This window comes from Chelonia mydas, chromosome 27 (genome assembly GCF_015237465.2).
Source record: "Chelonia mydas isolate rCheMyd1 chromosome 27, rCheMyd1.pri.v2, whole genome shotgun sequence".
NCBI lineage: Eukaryota > Metazoa > Chordata > Testudines > Cheloniidae > Chelonia > Chelonia mydas.
In genome coordinates, this window is record NC_057860.1 from 10,973,445 (window position 1) to 10,993,550 (window position 20,106).

The 20,106-nt window shown below is 41.3% G+C and overlaps 1 protein-coding gene across 1 annotated transcript in view; it reads right to left on the reverse strand.

Moving 5' to 3' along the window:
* The window catches only part of NPEPPS (aminopeptidase puromycin sensitive), a 61,589-nt gene that overhangs the window by 13,654 nt on the left and 27,829 nt on the right, over positions 1 to 20,106 (reverse strand). The window contains exons 5-15 of the mRNA XM_037886694.2: positions 18,455 to 18,562; positions 17,283 to 17,483; positions 16,690 to 16,786; positions 16,547 to 16,580; positions 14,963 to 15,077; positions 9,559 to 9,723; positions 8,138 to 8,242; positions 7,634 to 7,694; positions 6,516 to 6,625; positions 1,843 to 1,906; positions 516 to 655 (exon numbers count right to left, since the gene is read on the reverse strand). Of these exons, the coding sequence (XP_037742622.1) occupies positions 516 to 655; positions 1,843 to 1,906; positions 6,516 to 6,625; positions 7,634 to 7,694; positions 8,138 to 8,242; positions 9,559 to 9,723; positions 14,963 to 15,077; positions 16,547 to 16,580; positions 16,690 to 16,786; positions 17,283 to 17,483; positions 18,455 to 18,562 (1,200 nt within the window). The remainder of the gene's footprint in view (positions 1 to 515; positions 656 to 1,842; positions 1,907 to 6,515; positions 6,626 to 7,633; positions 7,695 to 8,137; positions 8,243 to 9,558; positions 9,724 to 14,962; positions 15,078 to 16,546; positions 16,581 to 16,689; positions 16,787 to 17,282; positions 17,484 to 18,454; positions 18,563 to 20,106) is intronic.

The window sequence follows — 20,106 nt, forward strand, 5'->3', positions numbered from 1 at the left end:
TTGACATTTAGATTCTGATACATGCATCACTATCTACAGAAGACCTCAACACTGAATTTTTCACTTGCAGATCTATACTGGCCTGATAATAGCCAGTAAAAACTCTACACACTCATGAAAGATAAACAGGACTATTTTTGGCCAGGATGGGCTTTAGTTAAGCTGTGGTTGCTATGGGGATGCACAAAAAGCCACCACAGTTCAATTCAAAAGCTGCCACAGTTTAATGGCATCGGTCAGCTTTTCCAAGCTTGAACTTCTAAATGGTTTGAGTTTACATTGTCTAGAACGCTCTTGGAAGCAAATCCTCAAAGGGAAAGGACCCCCCTAAGCAAGCACTATGGAGCAGAGCCAATGCAGGGTAATGGCACCAACAAGACCCACCAGAAGCATAGCAGGCTTGCAACACAAAAGAGTAGGAAAGGAAAATGAATGGCCTGAATGAAGCATAATGGAACATCTCAGTGAGGTTGAGTTTAAGTCTCATGAGTATGTCCCCTTCTGAACAAACTCACCTTCACCCACTGGCCTGGTTTAACATCTTTCAAAACCAACGTCAGCTCTGGCTTGTCCATCAGCACTTGCATTTTGGCACAGCTGGGGTCATCACTTGTACAAATACTAATGGGGACCATCCACAGAGGGCAGTCCTCCCCTAAACAAGAGAGAAGAAAAAATGAAGCCTGAGGGAAGAAGGTAGCAGACACTTCCCGACACAGAGGTTCAGCCTAATGTTCCAGCAGGTTTCAGTGGCCAATTCAACACTACAGTTTAAAGTCAGCTTATTCTGACAGTCAGGAAAATGGCAAAGACTCTGAGAGAAAAGGATGATTTTAGAATCTGACAACAGGAGTCCATATATCACTTCTGAAATAAAACATTCTAATTTCTGTACATGCAGTAGCTAACCAGCATTTATATCTACTTAAATTATAAACGACAAGCTTGTGCTTGCTCTTATACATGGAGAATTTACTCAGTTACTGAGGCCCACAAGATGAGCTCTTTGAGGGTATGTCTTCACTACCCGCCGGATCGGCAGGCAGTGATCGATCCAGCCGGGATTGATTTATCGTGTCTAGTCTAGATGCGATAAATTGATCCCCGAGCGCTCTCCCATAGACTTCTGTATCCAGCTCCGCGAGAGGCACAGGCGGAGTCGACGGGGTGGTAAGTCGATCTAAGTACGTCGACTTCAGCTACATTATTAACGTAGTTGAAGTTGCGTAACTTAGATCGATTCCCCCCCCCGTGTAGACCAGGGCTAAGACGGCAGTCAAGGCCCTAGATTGGATATTGAACAAAGGTTTAAACATCTTAACATGCTAATATAAAAACATTTTACAGGTGAAAGTCTCTCCCCGATACATGTGATAATGACATGCAGACTCAGGATACGTCTACACTGCTGAGGAAAAACCCACAGAGCAGAGTCTTAGAGCCTGGGTCGACTGACTCAGGCTTGTGGAGCTCAGGCTTGGGGCTAAACACGGCAGTGTTAACATTTGGACTCTGAGCCCTTCCCTGCCCTAGGTTTCAGAGCCTGGGCTTCAGCCCAAGCCCGAATGTCTACAGTTATTTTTAACCCCACACCCTGTGAGGCCGAGTCAATCGACCTGGGCTCAGAGTTTATCTTTGCAGCATAGGACATACTCTAAAAATGCAAGAGCACCCAGGGCTTAGCTTAACTTTGGGTTTTAACAAGTATTTTAAAAAAATCTAAATCCTAAAAGGGCACCTGCCTGTGCAATCAGACAGTGCAAGAGTTGAGTTTCACGGAAGTGCTGGCGTGGCATACAATATGATGCACGGCTCGACTCCTGCTATTAGCCTTCATCTTACCGCTATATGGTCCACTGGCACAGAACTTCTTCTGGACTAACTTCAGAACTTTGTCCTCTTCTTGCTAAAAATGGAAAATAAATGCTAAAGTAGTATCGATTTCAAAAACTTCCATGATGGAAGAACATTCTCATGAAAACACAGAATAACTGGAAAATGTTTTTTCCAATTCCCCTGCTCCCACGGCTCAATCACGTGGGGCAGAGGGTTTTTTTTTTTTTTACTAGCAAGCAACACAACTGGAAACGGATACTAGGGTATCAGTCACTTGATTCAGAACAGAGTCCCAGCACATTTAAAGATCCATAGAGTTTAAGGTCAGAAGGGACTTCTAGATCATCTAGTCTGACCTTCTGCATAGCACAGGCCAGTAAATTTTACCCAATTACCCCTATATTAAGCAAAATAACTTGTGTGTGGCTAAAGCATATCTTCTAAAAAGGTATCCAGTCTACAAATCAAGACTCCAAGAGATTGAGAATCTGCTACTTCCGCCTTGGTAGTTTGTCCCAAAGGTTAATACTGCACGCAGTATTCCTGTAATGGTCTTCCCAGTGTTGTATACAGCTAAAATCACCTCCCTACTCCTAACTCACTACTTCCCTGTTTATATATCCAAGAGTTGCGTTAGTTCTTTTTGCCACAGCCATCACACTGGGAGATCATACTGAGTAGCTTGTCCGTTATGACCTCTAAATCACTGCTTTCCAGGATGCAGTCCCCCATTCCATAGGTATGCCTTGCATTCCTTGTTCTTAGAAGTATAATTCTGCATTTGGCTATATTAAAATGCATTTTTATTGGAACATGCTCAGCTTACGAAGCCATCCAGTATCCCTCAGTATCACTGTCCTGTTGCCATATGTTATCATTCCGCTAATCTTTGGGTTAGCTGCAAATTTTATCAGCAGTGATTTTACATTTACTTCCAGAGCATTGATGAACATGTTGAACTGTGGTAAGCCTTGTGCCAATCCCTGCAGAACCCTACTGGAAACACCCCTAATTTGATTATTATTCCCCAAAATGATGGAGATTTCAGCTCCATTATCAAGAGTGGCCTCCAGTTGTCACTAAGGTATGAGTTCCTCATCTGAAGTCCCCAGCCTGTCCCATAACTGCAGGCACAGAGAACTAGAATCAAAGCAGCTGAAATTCAAACACGTCCTCAATCTATACCAATGCTGAAAGTCTAATGAAAGTACAATAGGGTCGTTCTTCACAGACTCACCTACTCCAAGACTGAAAAAATGTAACCGTGGCAGTTAAGTGTCTTCAGTGCAGAAAAGTACTGTTATCTAATACATTCTAGAAACCAATAGATAAAAAAAATTCGAACAGGTGATAGGAAGAAGCCCATATATTTTCATCCCTGGTATAGTATGATTCTGTAAAGCTATTCAAGTGTAAAAACAAGACACAAAAGGAAAAAAATAGGCAAAGAAAAAAATGTTCATTTTAGGAAAATCAGATGCAAGAGAATCCCAACTACAGCAGTGGTGATAACTGCCAAGTCAGAAAAGTGAAACAGGTATTTGGTGCCTGGAAGGACTAATCTGAAAATGATAGAATCAGGAAGTCATTTCCTGCTTCTTGTAGTTAACAGGAACAAGAGCACTCATATCATTGGAAGATTGCATGTTACAGCAGTGCTGGGCTAAGGTCAAAGGCTCTGGAAGAAAAAGTATCATTTACATGCAATGACATTTTACAGGTGAACTCCTAGAATAGAGAGGTAATAAAAAAATACTAATGAAGAGTAGAAGCAGAGACAGCTTTGCCACAGTCTGAAGGGAAATGGGGCTTCCAATGGTTTGAAGGGTTGACAAATTGATTATATAGCACAAATCTTGGAGATTAAATACAAAAATACACTCAGAAGTGCAATCAAAGGCTCTTCAATTAAGGCAGGAAGTGGTCCATCAGCACAGCTACTGGAGAGAGAACTTCTCTACTGGAGCTTGGGGACATTAGCTACACAGTGCTGGTCCTCAAAGCCTGCCTGAGTCAGGCAACTTTGTCAGGAAGCACGTTTCCCAAGTTAATGCAAGCCAGCTTTGCCAAGTTTTTAGGGATCCTCATTCAGCACTGGGATGACTCAAGACAGGTTATTCGTTCATCCTTTATTTTTCTTTGAAAGTTGCTTTGCCACTTCTGCTTCAGAGTGGAGAATTGGGATTCAAGCTTGTAGGAAGCACGAAGAAAGAAGACTGGGATGATTTAAAGTGTGACGGAATGGCTATACATAGCACTTTAAAATGGAGAATTACTCACTGGAGGAAACAGTGTCCAACCAAAGTAAAGTCCACCCTTTTCCATTTAAATGTGCTTCTGAACCTGAAAGTATAGGGCTTGAAAAGTACTGTAGGTTAAAGCTCCAATAATCAGAATTAAAGCAGAGGAGGTGACAGAAGCACGCATAGTAAATGTTCCTCAAGATGTTATGGTCCACAATGGTTGAAGAACAAGCTGGCTACATGTTTGCAATGCAACATGGCACCAAGAAAGGCAAATACAACTTTGTTCAACGTTAGCAGAGGCATCTATAAAATCATGAATGGTATGGAGAAAGTGAATAGGGAAGTGATATTTACCCCTTCACATAACACAAGAACTTGGGGGTGTCTCCTGATGAAATTAATAGGCAGCTGGTTTAAAACAAAAGGAAGTACTTCACACATTGCACAATCAACCTATGGAACTCATTGCCAAGGGATGCTGTGAAGGCCAAAAGTATAACTGAGTTCAAAAAAGAAAGAATTAGACAACTTACTGGAGGACAGTTCCATCAATGGCTAATAGCCAAGATGGTTAGGGATGCAATCCACGCTCTGGGTGTCCTTAAACCTCCAACTGCTAGAAGATGGGAGTGGATCACTTGAACTTGCCCTGTTTTGTTCATTCCCTCTGAAGCATCTGGCACTGGCCACTGTCAGAAGACAGAATACTGGGCTAGATGGACCTGACCCAGAGTGGCCATTCTTATGCTCATCACATCAGAGTACAGTAGAAGATAGCGGTCTATGAAGTGCTAGTGAGACCTAGCATATTGTATTAAGTCATAAGTGCCTCAGCACCAGAAGATTTTAAGAGAAAAAGGAAAAATTATTAGTGGTGATAGAAACATTAGCTTATAAAAAGTGACTAAGTGGCTAAGCAACTACTACTGACAGGGAGGTGAGAATCATCCAACAAGTATTTGAAATGTGTAACATCAGTGATGGAAAGACACTGTACAGGATGGTATGAACTAAAAGTAAGGGGAGGACATTAAAAAGGGGGACACTTACTGAAAGCAAGATTATTAAACTGGAGAACAGTTTCCAAGGAAAGTGGTAGAAGCCCCTCTACTTAAGATACTTGGTCCAATCTAATTTTAAGTTACGAAGAATATACAGTAATCCTCTCCTAACAGTGTGATGCATCTAACTTTTATGATGCATTTGCTCAGAGGATAATTTGCCAATTTTACTGCCCCATTATAACACTCTTAATGTATATTAGGTATGACGAACTAGAGAGAATTAGAGGTCAAGAGACCAATTTATATGCAGTGTTTCAACATTTTAATTTCAAACACCACATATCTCAGCTCCTCATTCCTGCAGGTGTCTGTGACAGTCTCTCTCTGAACGACACCGAGAAAAACAGCAAACTGAAAATTTGCCACCAGAGACCATAAAAGACTTCAGAACAATTGAGGGCAGATCAGTCTTCTGGCTGTAAAATTTCAGAACCAGGAAGTCTATCATGGCAGTTCATTAAACTCTTTCAGGAATTCTTTCCCAATCTCAAATTTTAGCACCTGCATTAACCAATTCTCCTTGTTAATCCCAGAGGGCACAGACAATTTCAAGTAAATTGGAGTAATGTCAGTAAAGCGTCTACATCCCTGTCTATAAACCTGGATGATATGTTTCCTTTGAGAAACCTGAGCTAATACGGCCCTTCACATCATTCATTCAGCCACAGGATTGCTGGATTCACCCTGGATTTACTTTGAATTTCACTCAGAAAGTCACTTACTAATGGATCGCAGCTACCTTTGTCATATACTATGAGGATCCTAGGGATTGTAGCCCACTAGCAAGACTGGCCATGCATCTTAATCCACAGCTGATTCATTAACACAAGGAAGAGATAGGGCCAATCTCCTAAAGTCATTGTAATTAAACTGGAATGAGAAGTGAGTCATGCCAGGTATTCTCTCCCCTATACTTGATGCATGCTCAGAACAAAAAGGATACTTAATGTCTAAGCTCCAAGCACATGAGCTGGACGCATCAGGGGAATGAACTCCATACCACTATGAATAGCATTCCCCAAGGAAAGGGATAGAAGCTCCTTTACTTTAAGATACTTTGTCCAGTCTAATTTTAAATTATGAAGAATATACACTAGTCCTCTCGCAACAGTATGATAGCACCCAACTTTTATGTTCAATTTAACAGCATTCTCCCTCCCTTCAGGAGCAGATTTTGTCACTGAACAAAAGCAAGTCACTGCACTGCCTCCTGATCAAACAGAAGAAAGTTCTGAAATGACTGGATACTATTAAAAAGTGATCCAGGACACTTAAGTAAGGTAGTGTTTTGTTCTGAAGTGCAGAGGAACATTTAGTGTAACTGGAATTTCAAAACCTCTGATGTTCTGTTTTTATCATCACAATTTACCTGCTCTGCTTCCACATAAATGAGTGGGAATCCCATTTGTTTGGTCCATGTATTCATTACAGCAGCTATAGGTTTACCACTGGCTTTCTCCAGGCTCTCCCAAAGGTCCTCTGTAGAAGAAAAATCATCAGTCTAAGGGTTTCCAAATTCTCCCCCCCGCCCCAAACACACACACACACAAAAATGTAAATCTAAACACACATTAAAAGCTATTAAGGCCACACTATACTGGCACCATCAAGGAGTCTAATTTGTGTCATTTTATTTATTCTTATTGTCACAAATATTCCTAATCAGAAGCTAAAGATGCTTCCCTCCACGGTTTTATGCTCCACTTTTGTAAAGTTACACTATAACAGAGATCACGCAGTTAGAATAAGCAGCAGTTTAAACCTCCCATGGAAAACGTCAGCCTCTTCATTAGGATTCCAAAGAGTATCATTTGTAATGCATTGTTATCAAAAGATCTGGAGTAAGTAATGAAACATTCAGAACTGTACCAGGCTTCAAAAACAACTGCTCTCTTCTCTACATACTTTCACATATTATGCCCAGGAGCATTACTGAACATCTGGATCACTTATACCTAAATGACAGAGAGCCCCTTATTCCACTTCAGAATTTTAACTTTGATACACAGTAAATCGCCATGTGAAATAAGTGCCAAGATACGCTGGACACAACCTCATTTGATCCGTTTAATCCCACATGTGATCAGTTCTGCAAATGGAAATTTGCAGAAGCCTTAATGGCCAATTATCAACTTACTCTGAAAAACCAACCACTCATTAGAAAAAAGCCTCAAGGGCAAAAATTCTGAATTAGACTACTGCACAGGCAGCTTTACTGAGGTAAAAACAGCTCTTTCTGATCATTGTGCTTGTGTACTCCGGAGGTTAGAGAAACGGATTGGGAGAAAGCCAAGAGTATATTGGGTTCTAATCCAGGCTGAGCTACTGACTCATTACATGACCTCAGGTGCAAGTCTATTGACTTCCTTGCATCTCAGTCAACTCAGCAGGGAAACTGGGTATTTTAGAAACCCAAGATACTGCTGACAATTTAATTCTCCAGAGTTGAGCTTTCCTGGATAAAGTACAAGAATAACTGCTGATTACCTGTAGCTGCATTCCTCTGCTGGAACCTGGTTAAGTACAAATGCATTCCTTTCCGAAAATCCTAGAAACATACAATTAAACATGTAATTGCACCAGAAAGGAGGTTCTTACTTGCCTTCCAGTGCAGTGCACTTACTTCCACACAGCAGTCAAGGATCCCTAGCACCGGTTTTACTTATCTGCCACTCTCCTAGGTTGTGACATTAGGCACCAAAATGGCTTTGTAGCATTATTGGTAGGTGGCATTCAAGCTTCAAATGCATTTAGAACTTTTAAACAATCATGTTTCTATATTGTCCGAATAGCTTACTTCCCCCTTGAATTTATTCAGGGTGTTTACATTTCCTCTTGAAGTGTAGTTATGGGAGTGGGAGAATTAGTGTTCAGGAATATAAACGTTCAGCAACCAGAAATGACAAACATACATCTGTTTTTAACTGTTCAACAAGAGTTTTTACGAACAATCTGAATTAAATTGTGTACAATAGCATTGTGCATTTTTACCTCATCTCCAATGTAGTCATGTAACATTCGGATTACAGATGCTCCTTTGCTATAAGAAATAGCATCAAATATTTCGTCTACTTCAGATGGGTGGCCCACGCTGACCTGGGGTTTACAGTACAATGTGTAGTTAGAACAAGCAACATCTTATCTGCAACTCCAGTTCCAATGAACAGAACAAAAAAGTCTCAATAGCCAATGCTAAAACAATATTCTTATTTAATAGTTCAGCTACAGAGGAGGTTCATGTAGCCTATCTCCATGTCTGAATCTCTTACTAAGCCTGCCTAATATGCCTCTTCAACTAGATATGTTCAGAGATGGCAGTGTTAGGATTCGTTTATAGGTTGACAGTCTTGTGCTTAGGTTCCAGCCCCTAATAAATAGGTCTGAAGGTCTTGTCCCAGTCCTTTGTGGCCCATGATCTACACTCAAACACTCACACTTTGACTTGACTAAATTTGGTTGAGCTCAAAGTAAAAAAATAATATAATGAAAACTGGTTACTGATGGGGCAATGAGAAAAGTAAACTTCTAAGAGTACCAGCACTGTACCTGCCTGTGGGTGATAGCAGTACATCTACAAGTATCCAAAATTCCCTGTTACGCAAAGCAGGATCATGCCCCCTGATATCTATTACATTAAGAATTTCCTTGATTATCTGAAAGCTTGACTGAACATATTAAATCCCTGTCACATTTATATAATGGAGGCTAGACTCTAAATATAGATGAATAGATCCAACAGCTACTACCTCATCTGTACAAATACTAAGCAGATGAGCAGCCTAATTTTCAAAGTTTTAAATGACATTTTATGCATTTTTAGGTTAAGGTGCCAGACTGACAGCCCAGAAGACTTACATTCTTATTTGTTCACAGAATAGGTACAGCACAAGCAGCGGCAACATGAGTTTCCTCATATTGTCCTGTTAATGGGCCTCAAATTCTGAACCGGAGTGACCACCTCTAAGGATTACAGGGAAGTTACTGCCCTCTGGTCTACCCTTCCCTCACTGCTGAGGCTCAAAGATACCAATTAGTGGTGGCTGCTTCTAATGTGAGCAAGTATTGACTAGGAACTGGACTGAGACCCAACAACTCATTTCACTGTTGTCAAAGGAAAAAACATGTGTTTTGGTCACTAGTTTGCTAGCTCAAGTCAGTAGAGATGAAAGTGTCTTTAAACCATTACCAATTGCTTGAGCTTTCAGATCTCCCTTAAGTACTACTTTTACTAGAAGAGTCCTTCCTATTTTAACAGAAAATCTACTAGATGCAAAAGCAATTTGAGATTTTGCTTTGCATTGTGAATGCCTGCACACTTCCCTCCTTTCTAGCTATCAGTGGAAGGTTTCTACCAAGAATTCCTAGTTGAACTGAAAGAGAGACAATGCCAGTAGCAGGGAGTTACAGCTCACTTCAATAGGATGACTGTTGTCTAAGGCATCAAGCTCTTGAGCTCGTGTGTAATCAGCAGAAACAAACTGAGTCCAGATATCATATTCTGGGAAGCAGTGGTCTACACAGAGATACTCAATCCAGGAGGCAAAGCCTTCATTCAGCCAGAGGTGGGTCCACCATTCCTGGAAAGAAAAGAGTATTTGAATATAAAATGCTTTATTTCTCTAGTTTCACTTATTTTAACTCTTCCTACTCACTCAACTAAAAAGTCTGCATTACAGACTATAACCTATTAACGGCCCAGTTAACCGCAAATCAGAGAGAAAGGTCTACTGAGCTGGTATCTGAATTCCACAATATGGAGAAGTCAAATTCAGGAAGTGGAATAGAACACACAGCAGACTGGTTACACAAAAGTATCCCCTTTAGCCTTAGAACAGCTTGTGGACTGAACTGAACCCAGTGCAGAATGGCCTATCTAGCAACTATTTGCTAGGTGAGGTGTGCTTCCAAGAACTCAAAATGGAGAGGGCAAACCTGCAGATGGTACAAAAGAAATTGCTGTACAAGCTGCATATGAGGCTGGATTTGAGCACAGAGCCACAGAGGGAACAGTTACAGGAAGCTGACAAGGGAAGACCAGATTGGGGAAGCTGTCTGTGGCATGGAAGGCCACAGTTCAACGAAGTAGCCAAATCCTGGAAAAGGCCTCCATCAATCACAGCTGCACAGGAATTTTTGTATTAATGTCCTTACAGGTAATGGAAAAGGAGTTTGGATACCTGAGGGAGAAAGAATACTGTTGTAAACAGATACTGAAAACCTGAAATCTAGTAATTTTTTTCTTGAAAAAGGAAGTTAAAGTAATTTCTGGATTATACCTATCCAAGACTCAGTCACTGACAATTTTTGCAGGTGTGCAATTATATGTGCTATATTTTAAATGCATGTTCCTTCCCCATCCCTGGCTAAGAGAGAGAATGTCTACTGTACTGAGATAAGGAAACAGACTACATGTGAAACTAAAAAAAAAAAGAGAAAAAGACTTTCCCATCCTCTTATTTCTTTCAGATATAGTACTCTTACTTATAAAACAGTGGTAGGTAAATTCAGATATGTTTGATTAAGTTGCCATGTCTATTTAAGGAGAAGAAAAGTGTCAAGTGCAGAGTCAACCCAATAGAAATTCAGCCACACAGCAATTCTACTTCCTAGTTAAGAATGAAACATCACAGAGGGAATATGATAAGAAATAATTTTACTGACATTCTACACAGATAAGTCCAACATTATTTATTTTTAGAGCGGAGACTGTCCAATTTTCATTATAGTTCTGATTAAATCTGTTTTCAAGACAAAGTTCCAGAACTTAAATGTAGTTCTGGTGTCAAAAGATTAATGCAACTGTGAAAAATGAAAGGCATTCAACTTTACTTTCAAACTCCCAACAAGTCAGGTTTTTTCTGTATTAATTTCATGAAGTATAAGTGGCTGTCAGTCACATGCTAAGTGCAACAAGCTGCTAGCCTACCCCAGTGAAAACTAAAGACCGGGGTAGACAACTACAGTCTTGTTGCTCAGGCATCCATTTATTTCCCAGACCTATTTTGATTCCAATTAGTTTAACATCCTCAGTGTTAAAGAGCTGGCATTTGAGGGCTGTGCTATCAGGTAAGATCCAACATTGGCACATTGTAACCATGATGTAACTGACACTTCCTGCAGTGATAGTATCTTTGTTCCCTGTGTGCAACAAGCTACCTGAAATGGGAAAGTGAAAGACTTTCATTTCACAAAACAATCCTATTTCAAATACAAAAAATTTGAAAATACGAAAATTAAAAGAAAAAACTTTATGAATGGCACAAAGCTTCAAAAGGGAAAGAAAATGTAAAACTTTATCAAAGCAGCCAAGCCCTTATAAGACAAGTAATACTGCTTTGTTAAATGCCTTACTGTAGTGGTTCTCAAGCTGCGGTTAGACCACTGATGGTCTGTGAGCCACTGGTGTCCCAAAAGCACTTACTAGTGATCCACAAAGAACTGGTTGATCACACAATGCCAGCTCTCTTAATTTCCAGCTGTCCAACTGCATTAAAAGCTAAAAATACATTATATACTATCCTAATACAGTACAGACCCGTTTATGCGCAGGTGTCGGGAGTCAAGCCCTCATGACCGCATGTTAACGGACCATGGGCTAAGAAGGCTATGCTGAAAAAAGTGTCTATGATTCACTTAGAAAAAAACGCCGTTATTTTCTGCGCTTTCTGGCTCATTTTTTTTCTCTCTCTTATGAAGTCTGTCATTCGCCACAGATGAATGATTTCAGTATTTTCCACATTTTGCCCCTCCATAAATCTTACAACAGTTTCTACAGCACTAAAGGCTTCTGTGGGCGAAACGTTGACCTTTTCAAAGACATCCTCACCATCACTTTCGCAGTCCGACGTAGCCTCGCAGCCCATTAATATTTCTTCCTCGGACAGAAAATCTGAAGTCTGACAATCTTCATCCATCTCCAGCCACTTGGTAATGATTTCCGGCAATGGATCCAAACTAAAATCTTTTATAATTTGAAAGAGAAGTTTACCTTTATCTTCTTTTGTCTGTGTGCGTGTTCGTAGGACGTCTTCTTCCAAAAATCCTTCAAAGTCTGGCTCTGAATCAGTGCCACTGCTGGAGTTTTCCGAGTCTGAGCCATCTTTGACAGAAAAGGCATCACCGAGACCCTTCATCCAGCAGTTTTCAATGGACTTTTGTTTTACTCCATCCCAAGCTTTTTTAACTAAATAAATAATTTCCTTCATGTTTAACTGTTTCAGGAATTCGGAAATGCCTGAAGATGCGCATGACACGATCACCGAAATCAGGCTCCTGTCAATTGTTTTTAAAATTCTGAATAATGCCCTGGTCTAAAAGTTGAATTTTTGATGTTGTGTTGAATGGTAGGTATAGCACTCAAATTTTTCCATCGCTCAATACCAGTGATTCGGCTGGAGAATTGGCTGGACAATTGTCAAGTAGCAAAAGTGCTTTGGCTTCGAGTTTCTTCGACCGCAGATGCTTACAAACAGCTGGAACAAAGCGGTTGTGGAACCAGTTGTTGAAAATGTGTCTTGTCATCCAAGCATTTTTGCTGTTAGCATATACTATTAGCAGTTTGGCTCTATTGAGGGATTAAAGCAGCGAGGGTTATGGAAGTGGCCAACGAGAAGAGGGGCAAGCTTATGGCTGCCCGTCTTATTACTACAAAAAAGAAAAGTCACACTATCTTTTTTAATCCAGCTGTTTTCTGTCTCTCATAATTAAAGGCTAAAGTCTTATCAGGTAGCAGTTTTGCAAATAAAGCTGTTTCATCACAATTATAAAGTTGTTCTTCGTGGTAGCCTTCATTTTGTAAAAGAGATTTTAACTCGGCAGGAAACGCGTTCGTGGCCAATTCATCGGCTTCCTCCAGAAATCGATACCTGTGCTACTGCCATGATGCTTTTTAAAACGACTTATAAACCCCTTGCTGGCTTGGAATGATTCATCCCCCATTAAATTTCCAAATTTTGTAGCTTGGGCTTGAAGCATTGGCCCACTTAGCGGCATTCCTTTCAGCCTTTCCCGAGCAAACCCCGTGCGTGTGGCTTTGTCTATTGTGGGTTTTACTGAATAGCGCGCACATTTTCGCTTAAGCCCTGAGGCAGAATCGATATTTTGTACAAAGCCGTTCAATTCAGATTTGGTTTTTAGCCATCCTCAGAGAGTAGATTCGGCAATCCCAGTATCTTTTGAAACTTTGGCCTGGGTTTCTCCGCTATTTACTCGATCTATTGCAGCTAGCTTTTCTTCTACCGTGTAGGAACGCTGATGCTTGCCCTCTGCCATTATATTAGGCCTATGGTTAAAATTTTCTAATGTAGTATATATATATTACTATAACACTACTATATATTGTATATCTCTCTAGCGTGACTATGACTAAGCGTGCATGCAATATCGGTAAAGACGTACAACACATTTCCAGTTCCGCACTTCCTGTCGATTTCTATGTCAGTGAGTTAGTGAGCAAATCCGTAGCGCTACGTAGCAAGTTCCTGTATTGCATGTTAACGAGTCTCGTGTGTTAAACAGGGAGCAGTGGAAGGCATGGCGCTACCTTGCATAAACGGGTCTCTACTGTATTACTTTTCCTCTTATTTGCTGTTGCTGTCACAGGGATGGGACTTGAGTCACTGAGGGAGGTAGCCTGTGCAATTGTGAATGGGAAAAGAAGTGGCGCACAAGACTTTCTATTATGATGCGTGCCACACTATGGAAAAGTCTGAAAACCCCTTCCTTACTGCTTTCCCTGTGAAGTGACATCTAAACCTATCTTCCACCCAAGTCATGACCTCTGTTTTGGCAGCCTAAAAGATATGGCTAGGAAACTGCTGGCCCCAGAAGCCATGCTCTTTTTGCTGCAGTGCTTCTAGTTCAATTACCAAACATACTCTGCTTTTGACAACGCATAAGCTTCCTAATATGTAACATGGTTGGCTTCCAAGGACCTATTAGCAGGGTTTTTTTGATGGGGCTTCAGAGGAAAGAGAGCGTCAGGCTACAACAACGCTGCAAAGATCTAATCAGGATCGGCAGAGGCCATTTGTCGGCAGACACTTCAGTAAACATGGCTTTCAGGTTTGTAAGCACAGTGGGGAGTTTATTAGCACCTTTCAACCTGCTGCCTCTCACGTACTTTTATTCCCATCTAAATGGCTTCAGCTTCAATCATTCAGAAGACTGGTTCCCTATGGACCCAAAATAATCTATGTCAGCTACCACCAGGCAACTTTTCAACTAATGGATTAGAATAATACAGTCCCAGTGTCACAAACTGAGGCGGCCTGCTTAGTATGAAAAGTTGCTGATGACACAGTGAATCATCCCTACCAGAAAGGAAAATGATGATTTATCACTTTAGAAGTAATCTAATATGGTGGCTTAACTCATTTCCATGGAAACTTGCTGTTCTCTTCCCACTCTCCGACTATATTCAAACAGACGCAGTCAACTTCTTAACATTAATTCATGCACACATGAACTAGAACAGGTTAATTAGCATTTTTCTCTTTATACATCTGTTCTTCAGGAGCATCTGGTCAAGTAAGTATCTTAAAATCCACTTTAAAAAGACAGCTTTGTAAAGTATCTACTCAACCTGTCTATTACATGATACTGTAGGGGGCACATGAAGAATCTAGGAGAAGCATGTCAAATCTAAACATACGATACATCTCTTCTTAATTAACTTGCAAGCGTCTTGGGGTGGGGACAGTCTTTTTGTTCTGCATTTGTACAGTGCCTAGCACAATGTGGTACTGTTCCATGATTAGGGCTTCTAGGTGCTATGGTAATACAAATAATAATAAAAATACTTTAAATATTAGATACCATGGTGACAAGGTTTCCAAACCACTGATGAGCAAGTTCATGTCCCACAACCAAAGCAACCCACTGGCGGGACGAAGAGCAGGAATTTTTGGGATCAATCAGCAGTGCAGTCTCCCTGTTTTTTAAGAAATAAAGATAAATTAATTGAGCAGCACACACCTGGGAAAAATAAGATTTCAAAGTCTGAATTACCTAAGCAACCTACAAACATGATCCGCACAACCGAAAAACAGAAGTTGTTTCAGTTTGCGCATAAAAGCAGTTACATTAAATTTCAGAGCTGTTGGGATGAGTTGGGGCAACACTTCCTCAAAGTGTGCATAAAATCAAGGGCAAGAAACCCAGACAGGAGAAAAACTTTATTCTGCAAAAAATAGTCCAGCTACATGACTAGAAAAAACAGGGGGAAGTCTCACCTTGACTGCAATTTGCTTTCACACTTCATAATGTATGCAAAGCAAGTCTTCTTTCCCACACTCAACCCAGAGGGAGTCTCCACTCATCCACGTGCCCAATCATCAGTCGTGTTACATTTACCATCTCAGATGCATACGAATATCCACACACAGACACACACACTCATTTCACTTGTGATCCTATAACGGAAACTCTAAAGAAATCTACAAACACCTGCAACACAACCATGGCTCAGTAGGTCAATCAGAAGAGACTTTTAGACTCCTGCAACTCTAAGGGGGAAAAATGTCTTGGATAAAATATAGCCTGCCTCCTATCTATCATACAGGTAAGAGGCAAAACTGCCAATCTGAATGCAAGGGGAGAACATAGCACTAGCATTAAAGCAGGCTTTCAAAATTCTACTCACTCAGGGCAAATAATTTTTGCACAGAGAAAAAAATATCAGTTCTCATCAGCACGGTAGAGCAGGCAAGTAGATTCTGTGCATGGGCTAGTAATTTTTCATGACAATTTTGTAAGGTCAAATTAATGGAGTAAATTTAAAAGAAGAAAAATCCTGAAATATCACTTCAATGCTAATTAATCTAGAGCTAATGAGAGTCCCATGTTGCAGAGGCTGAAGGGAGCGCCTTCCAACAGCTCAAAACAAACACGAGTCTATCAAGCAGAAGGTATGAAATTTAGCTCATCTGATCAAGCAACTGAAAATGGAAGGCAAGATAAAGTTTTAAAAATGACTCAACCCACATGTTTGTCCTATGGTTGCAGAAGTTTACTGACTTTGGCTAGAACATGCAAAAAAATCAAAAACAGTTTTCTAAGCTGTGTAAATAACTACAAAACCTTGGGAGAGGGCGGGGCGGGGGGGGGAGGGGGAATGTAGCCAAGAAAACACTTTCCTTTTCTGCAGAAGCTGCTTTTAAAATCTTTAAGGCTATCTTGGCCAGTAGTCTTAAAAGCTCATTCTTGCCCTTCTGAGATGTGAACACCAGTGCATTCTGGTGTAAAAGCCTAAATTACTCAAGACTGAAGCTAGAGTTTGGAGGAAGTTACTCAACCTTACTTGGGATGATGAAGCCCAATCATTACAGCTCCCTAAAACCAGTTTGATTGCCTCCAAAATTAGTGAACAAAGGGGGGAAAGACAGTATTTTAACAGCATACCTATAAGTAACAAGGCCCCAGTTCTCCATGGCACCTTTATAAAATAAATACAAAGGTTTATTGACATTGATACACACCTCTTCCTAAATGTTTAAAATTCAAAGAAAATCAATACCGTTCAGCAATAAAGTGAGTTACTTTACCAGCTGCAAAGTCTGCAATAGCTATGAGATCAATTTTAGGAAGAGGATAAGGAACATTGAAGTAGCCCTTATAAAAAGGCAGAGTTTTAGCAGCAACCTATAAAAAAATAAAAGGAAAAACCTAGTAAACATTTTGAACTAACTCACAATGATAGGCCAGAACTGACATTTCCACATGGCTGCAAGTACTCCAGAAAGCGGCACATACTGGCTCTCTTCCCCAGAAATCCCACTTCTAAAAGGTGGGACTTCCAGGAATGCCAGAGTACCAACATTTGGAAGTACCCCAATTTTTTCCAGGCTTCAGCAAATCTCTACTACCTTACACTGACTTTATATAAAAGGTGATAACGCTAAATCATCTCAGTTGGGTCAGAATCTAGATTTTTGTCATGACTTCATGTTTTCTTTGTATGTAATGAATTTCAGTTTACTATCAAGCCTTGTTTCTCCATGTCACTAATCAAACCAAAACCAAAGCAGCATGACAAGTTTCACATTAATTGCGCTGTTGATAGAACCCAGCCAGAACATAGGCTCCCCGCAACTGGGGACTATACAAGTAGTGGAGAAATCACTTCAAGCGCATTTACCTCTAATGCGAACTTTCCCTGTTCTGCTTTGCCAACAGGAGTGTAAACACGGATTAACACACCATCAGATGACCTGGTCTCTACAAAGTCATATTCTCCCACCACAAATGCTACTAGGTACGTTGACATCACAGGTGTGCGGGCAAACTTCACTTCCACCAGATTTTCATCATCAGGGTATGGCTTCCGATCAGTGACATTCTTTCCAACAAAACACGAAAAGGAATCAGATTAGTTCCATGAAAAGCAACACTGGATTACAACGTTAAAATGCTCATTAGATTTATAGCCGCCCCGAAACACAAATACTTATTTTGTATCGTTTACTCCACAAGTCATATTTCACACTGCAGTAGCTAAGGTCTGCTGGATAGCTTTTGCTATCAGTTCCTGGACTCCCGCTCTCCAGGACTGGTGACAGGACCCATGCCTATGGAGCCAGTTTCCCCTATGAAGTTTTCAGGGCATGATTCTTTTGTTCAAACACTGAATGGATGGCTGCAACAAAATGGTGCTGGACAAGACTTCTGGCTTGCATTAACACATTGCAGCATCAAGCTGCCCGAGCAGAGGAAAATGAGTCTTAACTGAAAATGGCCTTTACCAGTAAACAGTCATCCCAACAATAGAAGCCTGTAGGATGAGACCCTGAAGAGTGGTTTCTCAGTAGCAAATGACTATCATGAAGCTTTACAGCATATTTAAAATGGGGAATGTGAAGATACCCGCTTTGTACCTTCGATGAAATTGCTACCACTTGCTCCTGTTACATCTGAACTTTAATTATCAGCTCTCCAGGGCAGAGACTGGTCTTATTCGTCTATAAAATGCCATGCGTGCTTATGTAGCTATCTAAACCAGCAAAAGTTTAAGTTTTTTCATTCATTTAATTGAGCAGCACGTCATGCCTCGTGTTAGGACTCGTTTTAATAAACAACCCTCTCTGGCTTGTGCAGCGTATTTAATTTCTGTACTAGCGTCTACTAGCAATGGATATCTACTTTAAAAAAGCTTCCCTCAATCAAGTATAATTGCTTAGTAATGACAAATAATACAATCCATCTTCCTATTAATGGATATTACCAAAACACATCACTAACTTGCAAATAAAACCGCTACATAGCCAGTTGCTATAAAAAATTGAGTTTGTTACTTGCACTTTAAATACTTACCATATTTGACAAAGCTACTCTGTCTTTAGGGACAACCAATGAGATATCGAATGTCGCCTTAATAGCAGGTTCATCCCAGCAAGGGAAGGCTCTGCGAGCATCAGTGGCCTGAAGGAAATAAGAGCATTAACTGAACAAATCTTTCACCAAGATTATCACAATGAACCACATAAAAATACATTCTATTGATAGTCTGGCAAGCTATGGTCAGTCTCTGCTAGAAAAAGTTTCCTTGTTCATCTTCCTTGGCCCTTGGATTAGTGTGTTTTCTCTTAGCGTATAGTTTAATTCACTCTCAGGTTAAAAAAAAGGCAACAGAAATTCATCTTGTGTTGCCACTGAAGTTTACAGTCCCTGAGCAAAATTCAACACAGCCATGACCTGAGTAATGCTTCAGTCATGTGAAAGGGAGAGTGCACAGACATCCATAGAAAGCACACAGGACCCCTTGGTTGTATCATCTCATTAGACTGCACGCACCACGGTATGTTTTATGTGCATTAGATAAAAGAAAGAGTGCTTCATGGTTTTGTTTATGTAACAAACGAAGACAACCAGTGGTCACCAACTGGACGATCGCGATCAACTGGTTGATCCTGGAGGGATCTTCGGCGGTGCAGCAGGGCTGCCACTAAGGCTCCCTGCCTGCCCCAGCCCCACACTGCTCCCAGAAGTGGCCAGCACACCCCTGCAGCCCCGGGGGAGGGGGAGGCAGGGGTCTCCACATGCTGCACCTGCCTGAAAGCACCGCCTCCGCAGCTCCCATTGGCTGGGAACGGGGAACTGTGACCAATGGGTGCTGTGGGGGCAGTGCCTGAAGAGAGGGGCAGCGCGCGGAGCCACGTGCCCTCCCCAGGGGCACATGGGCCCCTTACAGGAGCAGCGTGGGGCTGGGGCAGGCAGGGAGCCTGCCTTAGCCCTGCTATGCCGCCGACCAGGAGCCACCTGAGATAAGTGCCTCCCAGCGGGAGCCAGTACCCCATACCGTACCAGCCCGGAGCCCCTTCCTGCACTCAAACTCCCTCCCAGAGCTTGCACCTCTCGCCCCCTGTCCCAGGCAGGAGCCCCCCGCCACACTGCAAACCGCTTGGTCCCAGCCCAGCACCCGCACCCCCTCTCCCAAACCCCAACCCCCTGTCCGGTGAAAGTGGGGGTGGGGGTGGGGGAAGAGAGCGAGCAACGGGGTGGATGGAGTGGGCAGGGCCTCAGGGAAGGGGCGGGGTAGATCCTGGGTTGCCCTTAAATTCAAAAAGTGATTTTGTGTGTAAAAAGGTTGGAGACCACTGGTTTAAAGAATGGTATAAACATTTCATGATGTCAACAGTTATAGAATACTTGAGACACAAGACAGCACACAACCTGAGTGCCATTAAGATATTGTGAGTAAGTCAGAGAGTCAAACTAAAATAGTGTACTTTCAAAAGGCAATTTATATGGACATTTGGTTCAAAGCAGCTGTTAAAGGAATTTGTTTCTAACACTGCAGCTGTTACACATATGCATATACTATATACAGACAGAGACCTTGACTGAGGAATTTGCCAGACCCTGAATTTGACTTTTAGGTCACAGTACAAAGCTTATTTCTTATTACCTTCTAATTTGCTGAGAGTGAGACGTAGAAAATATGGATTCCAAAAAAATCAGGCCAT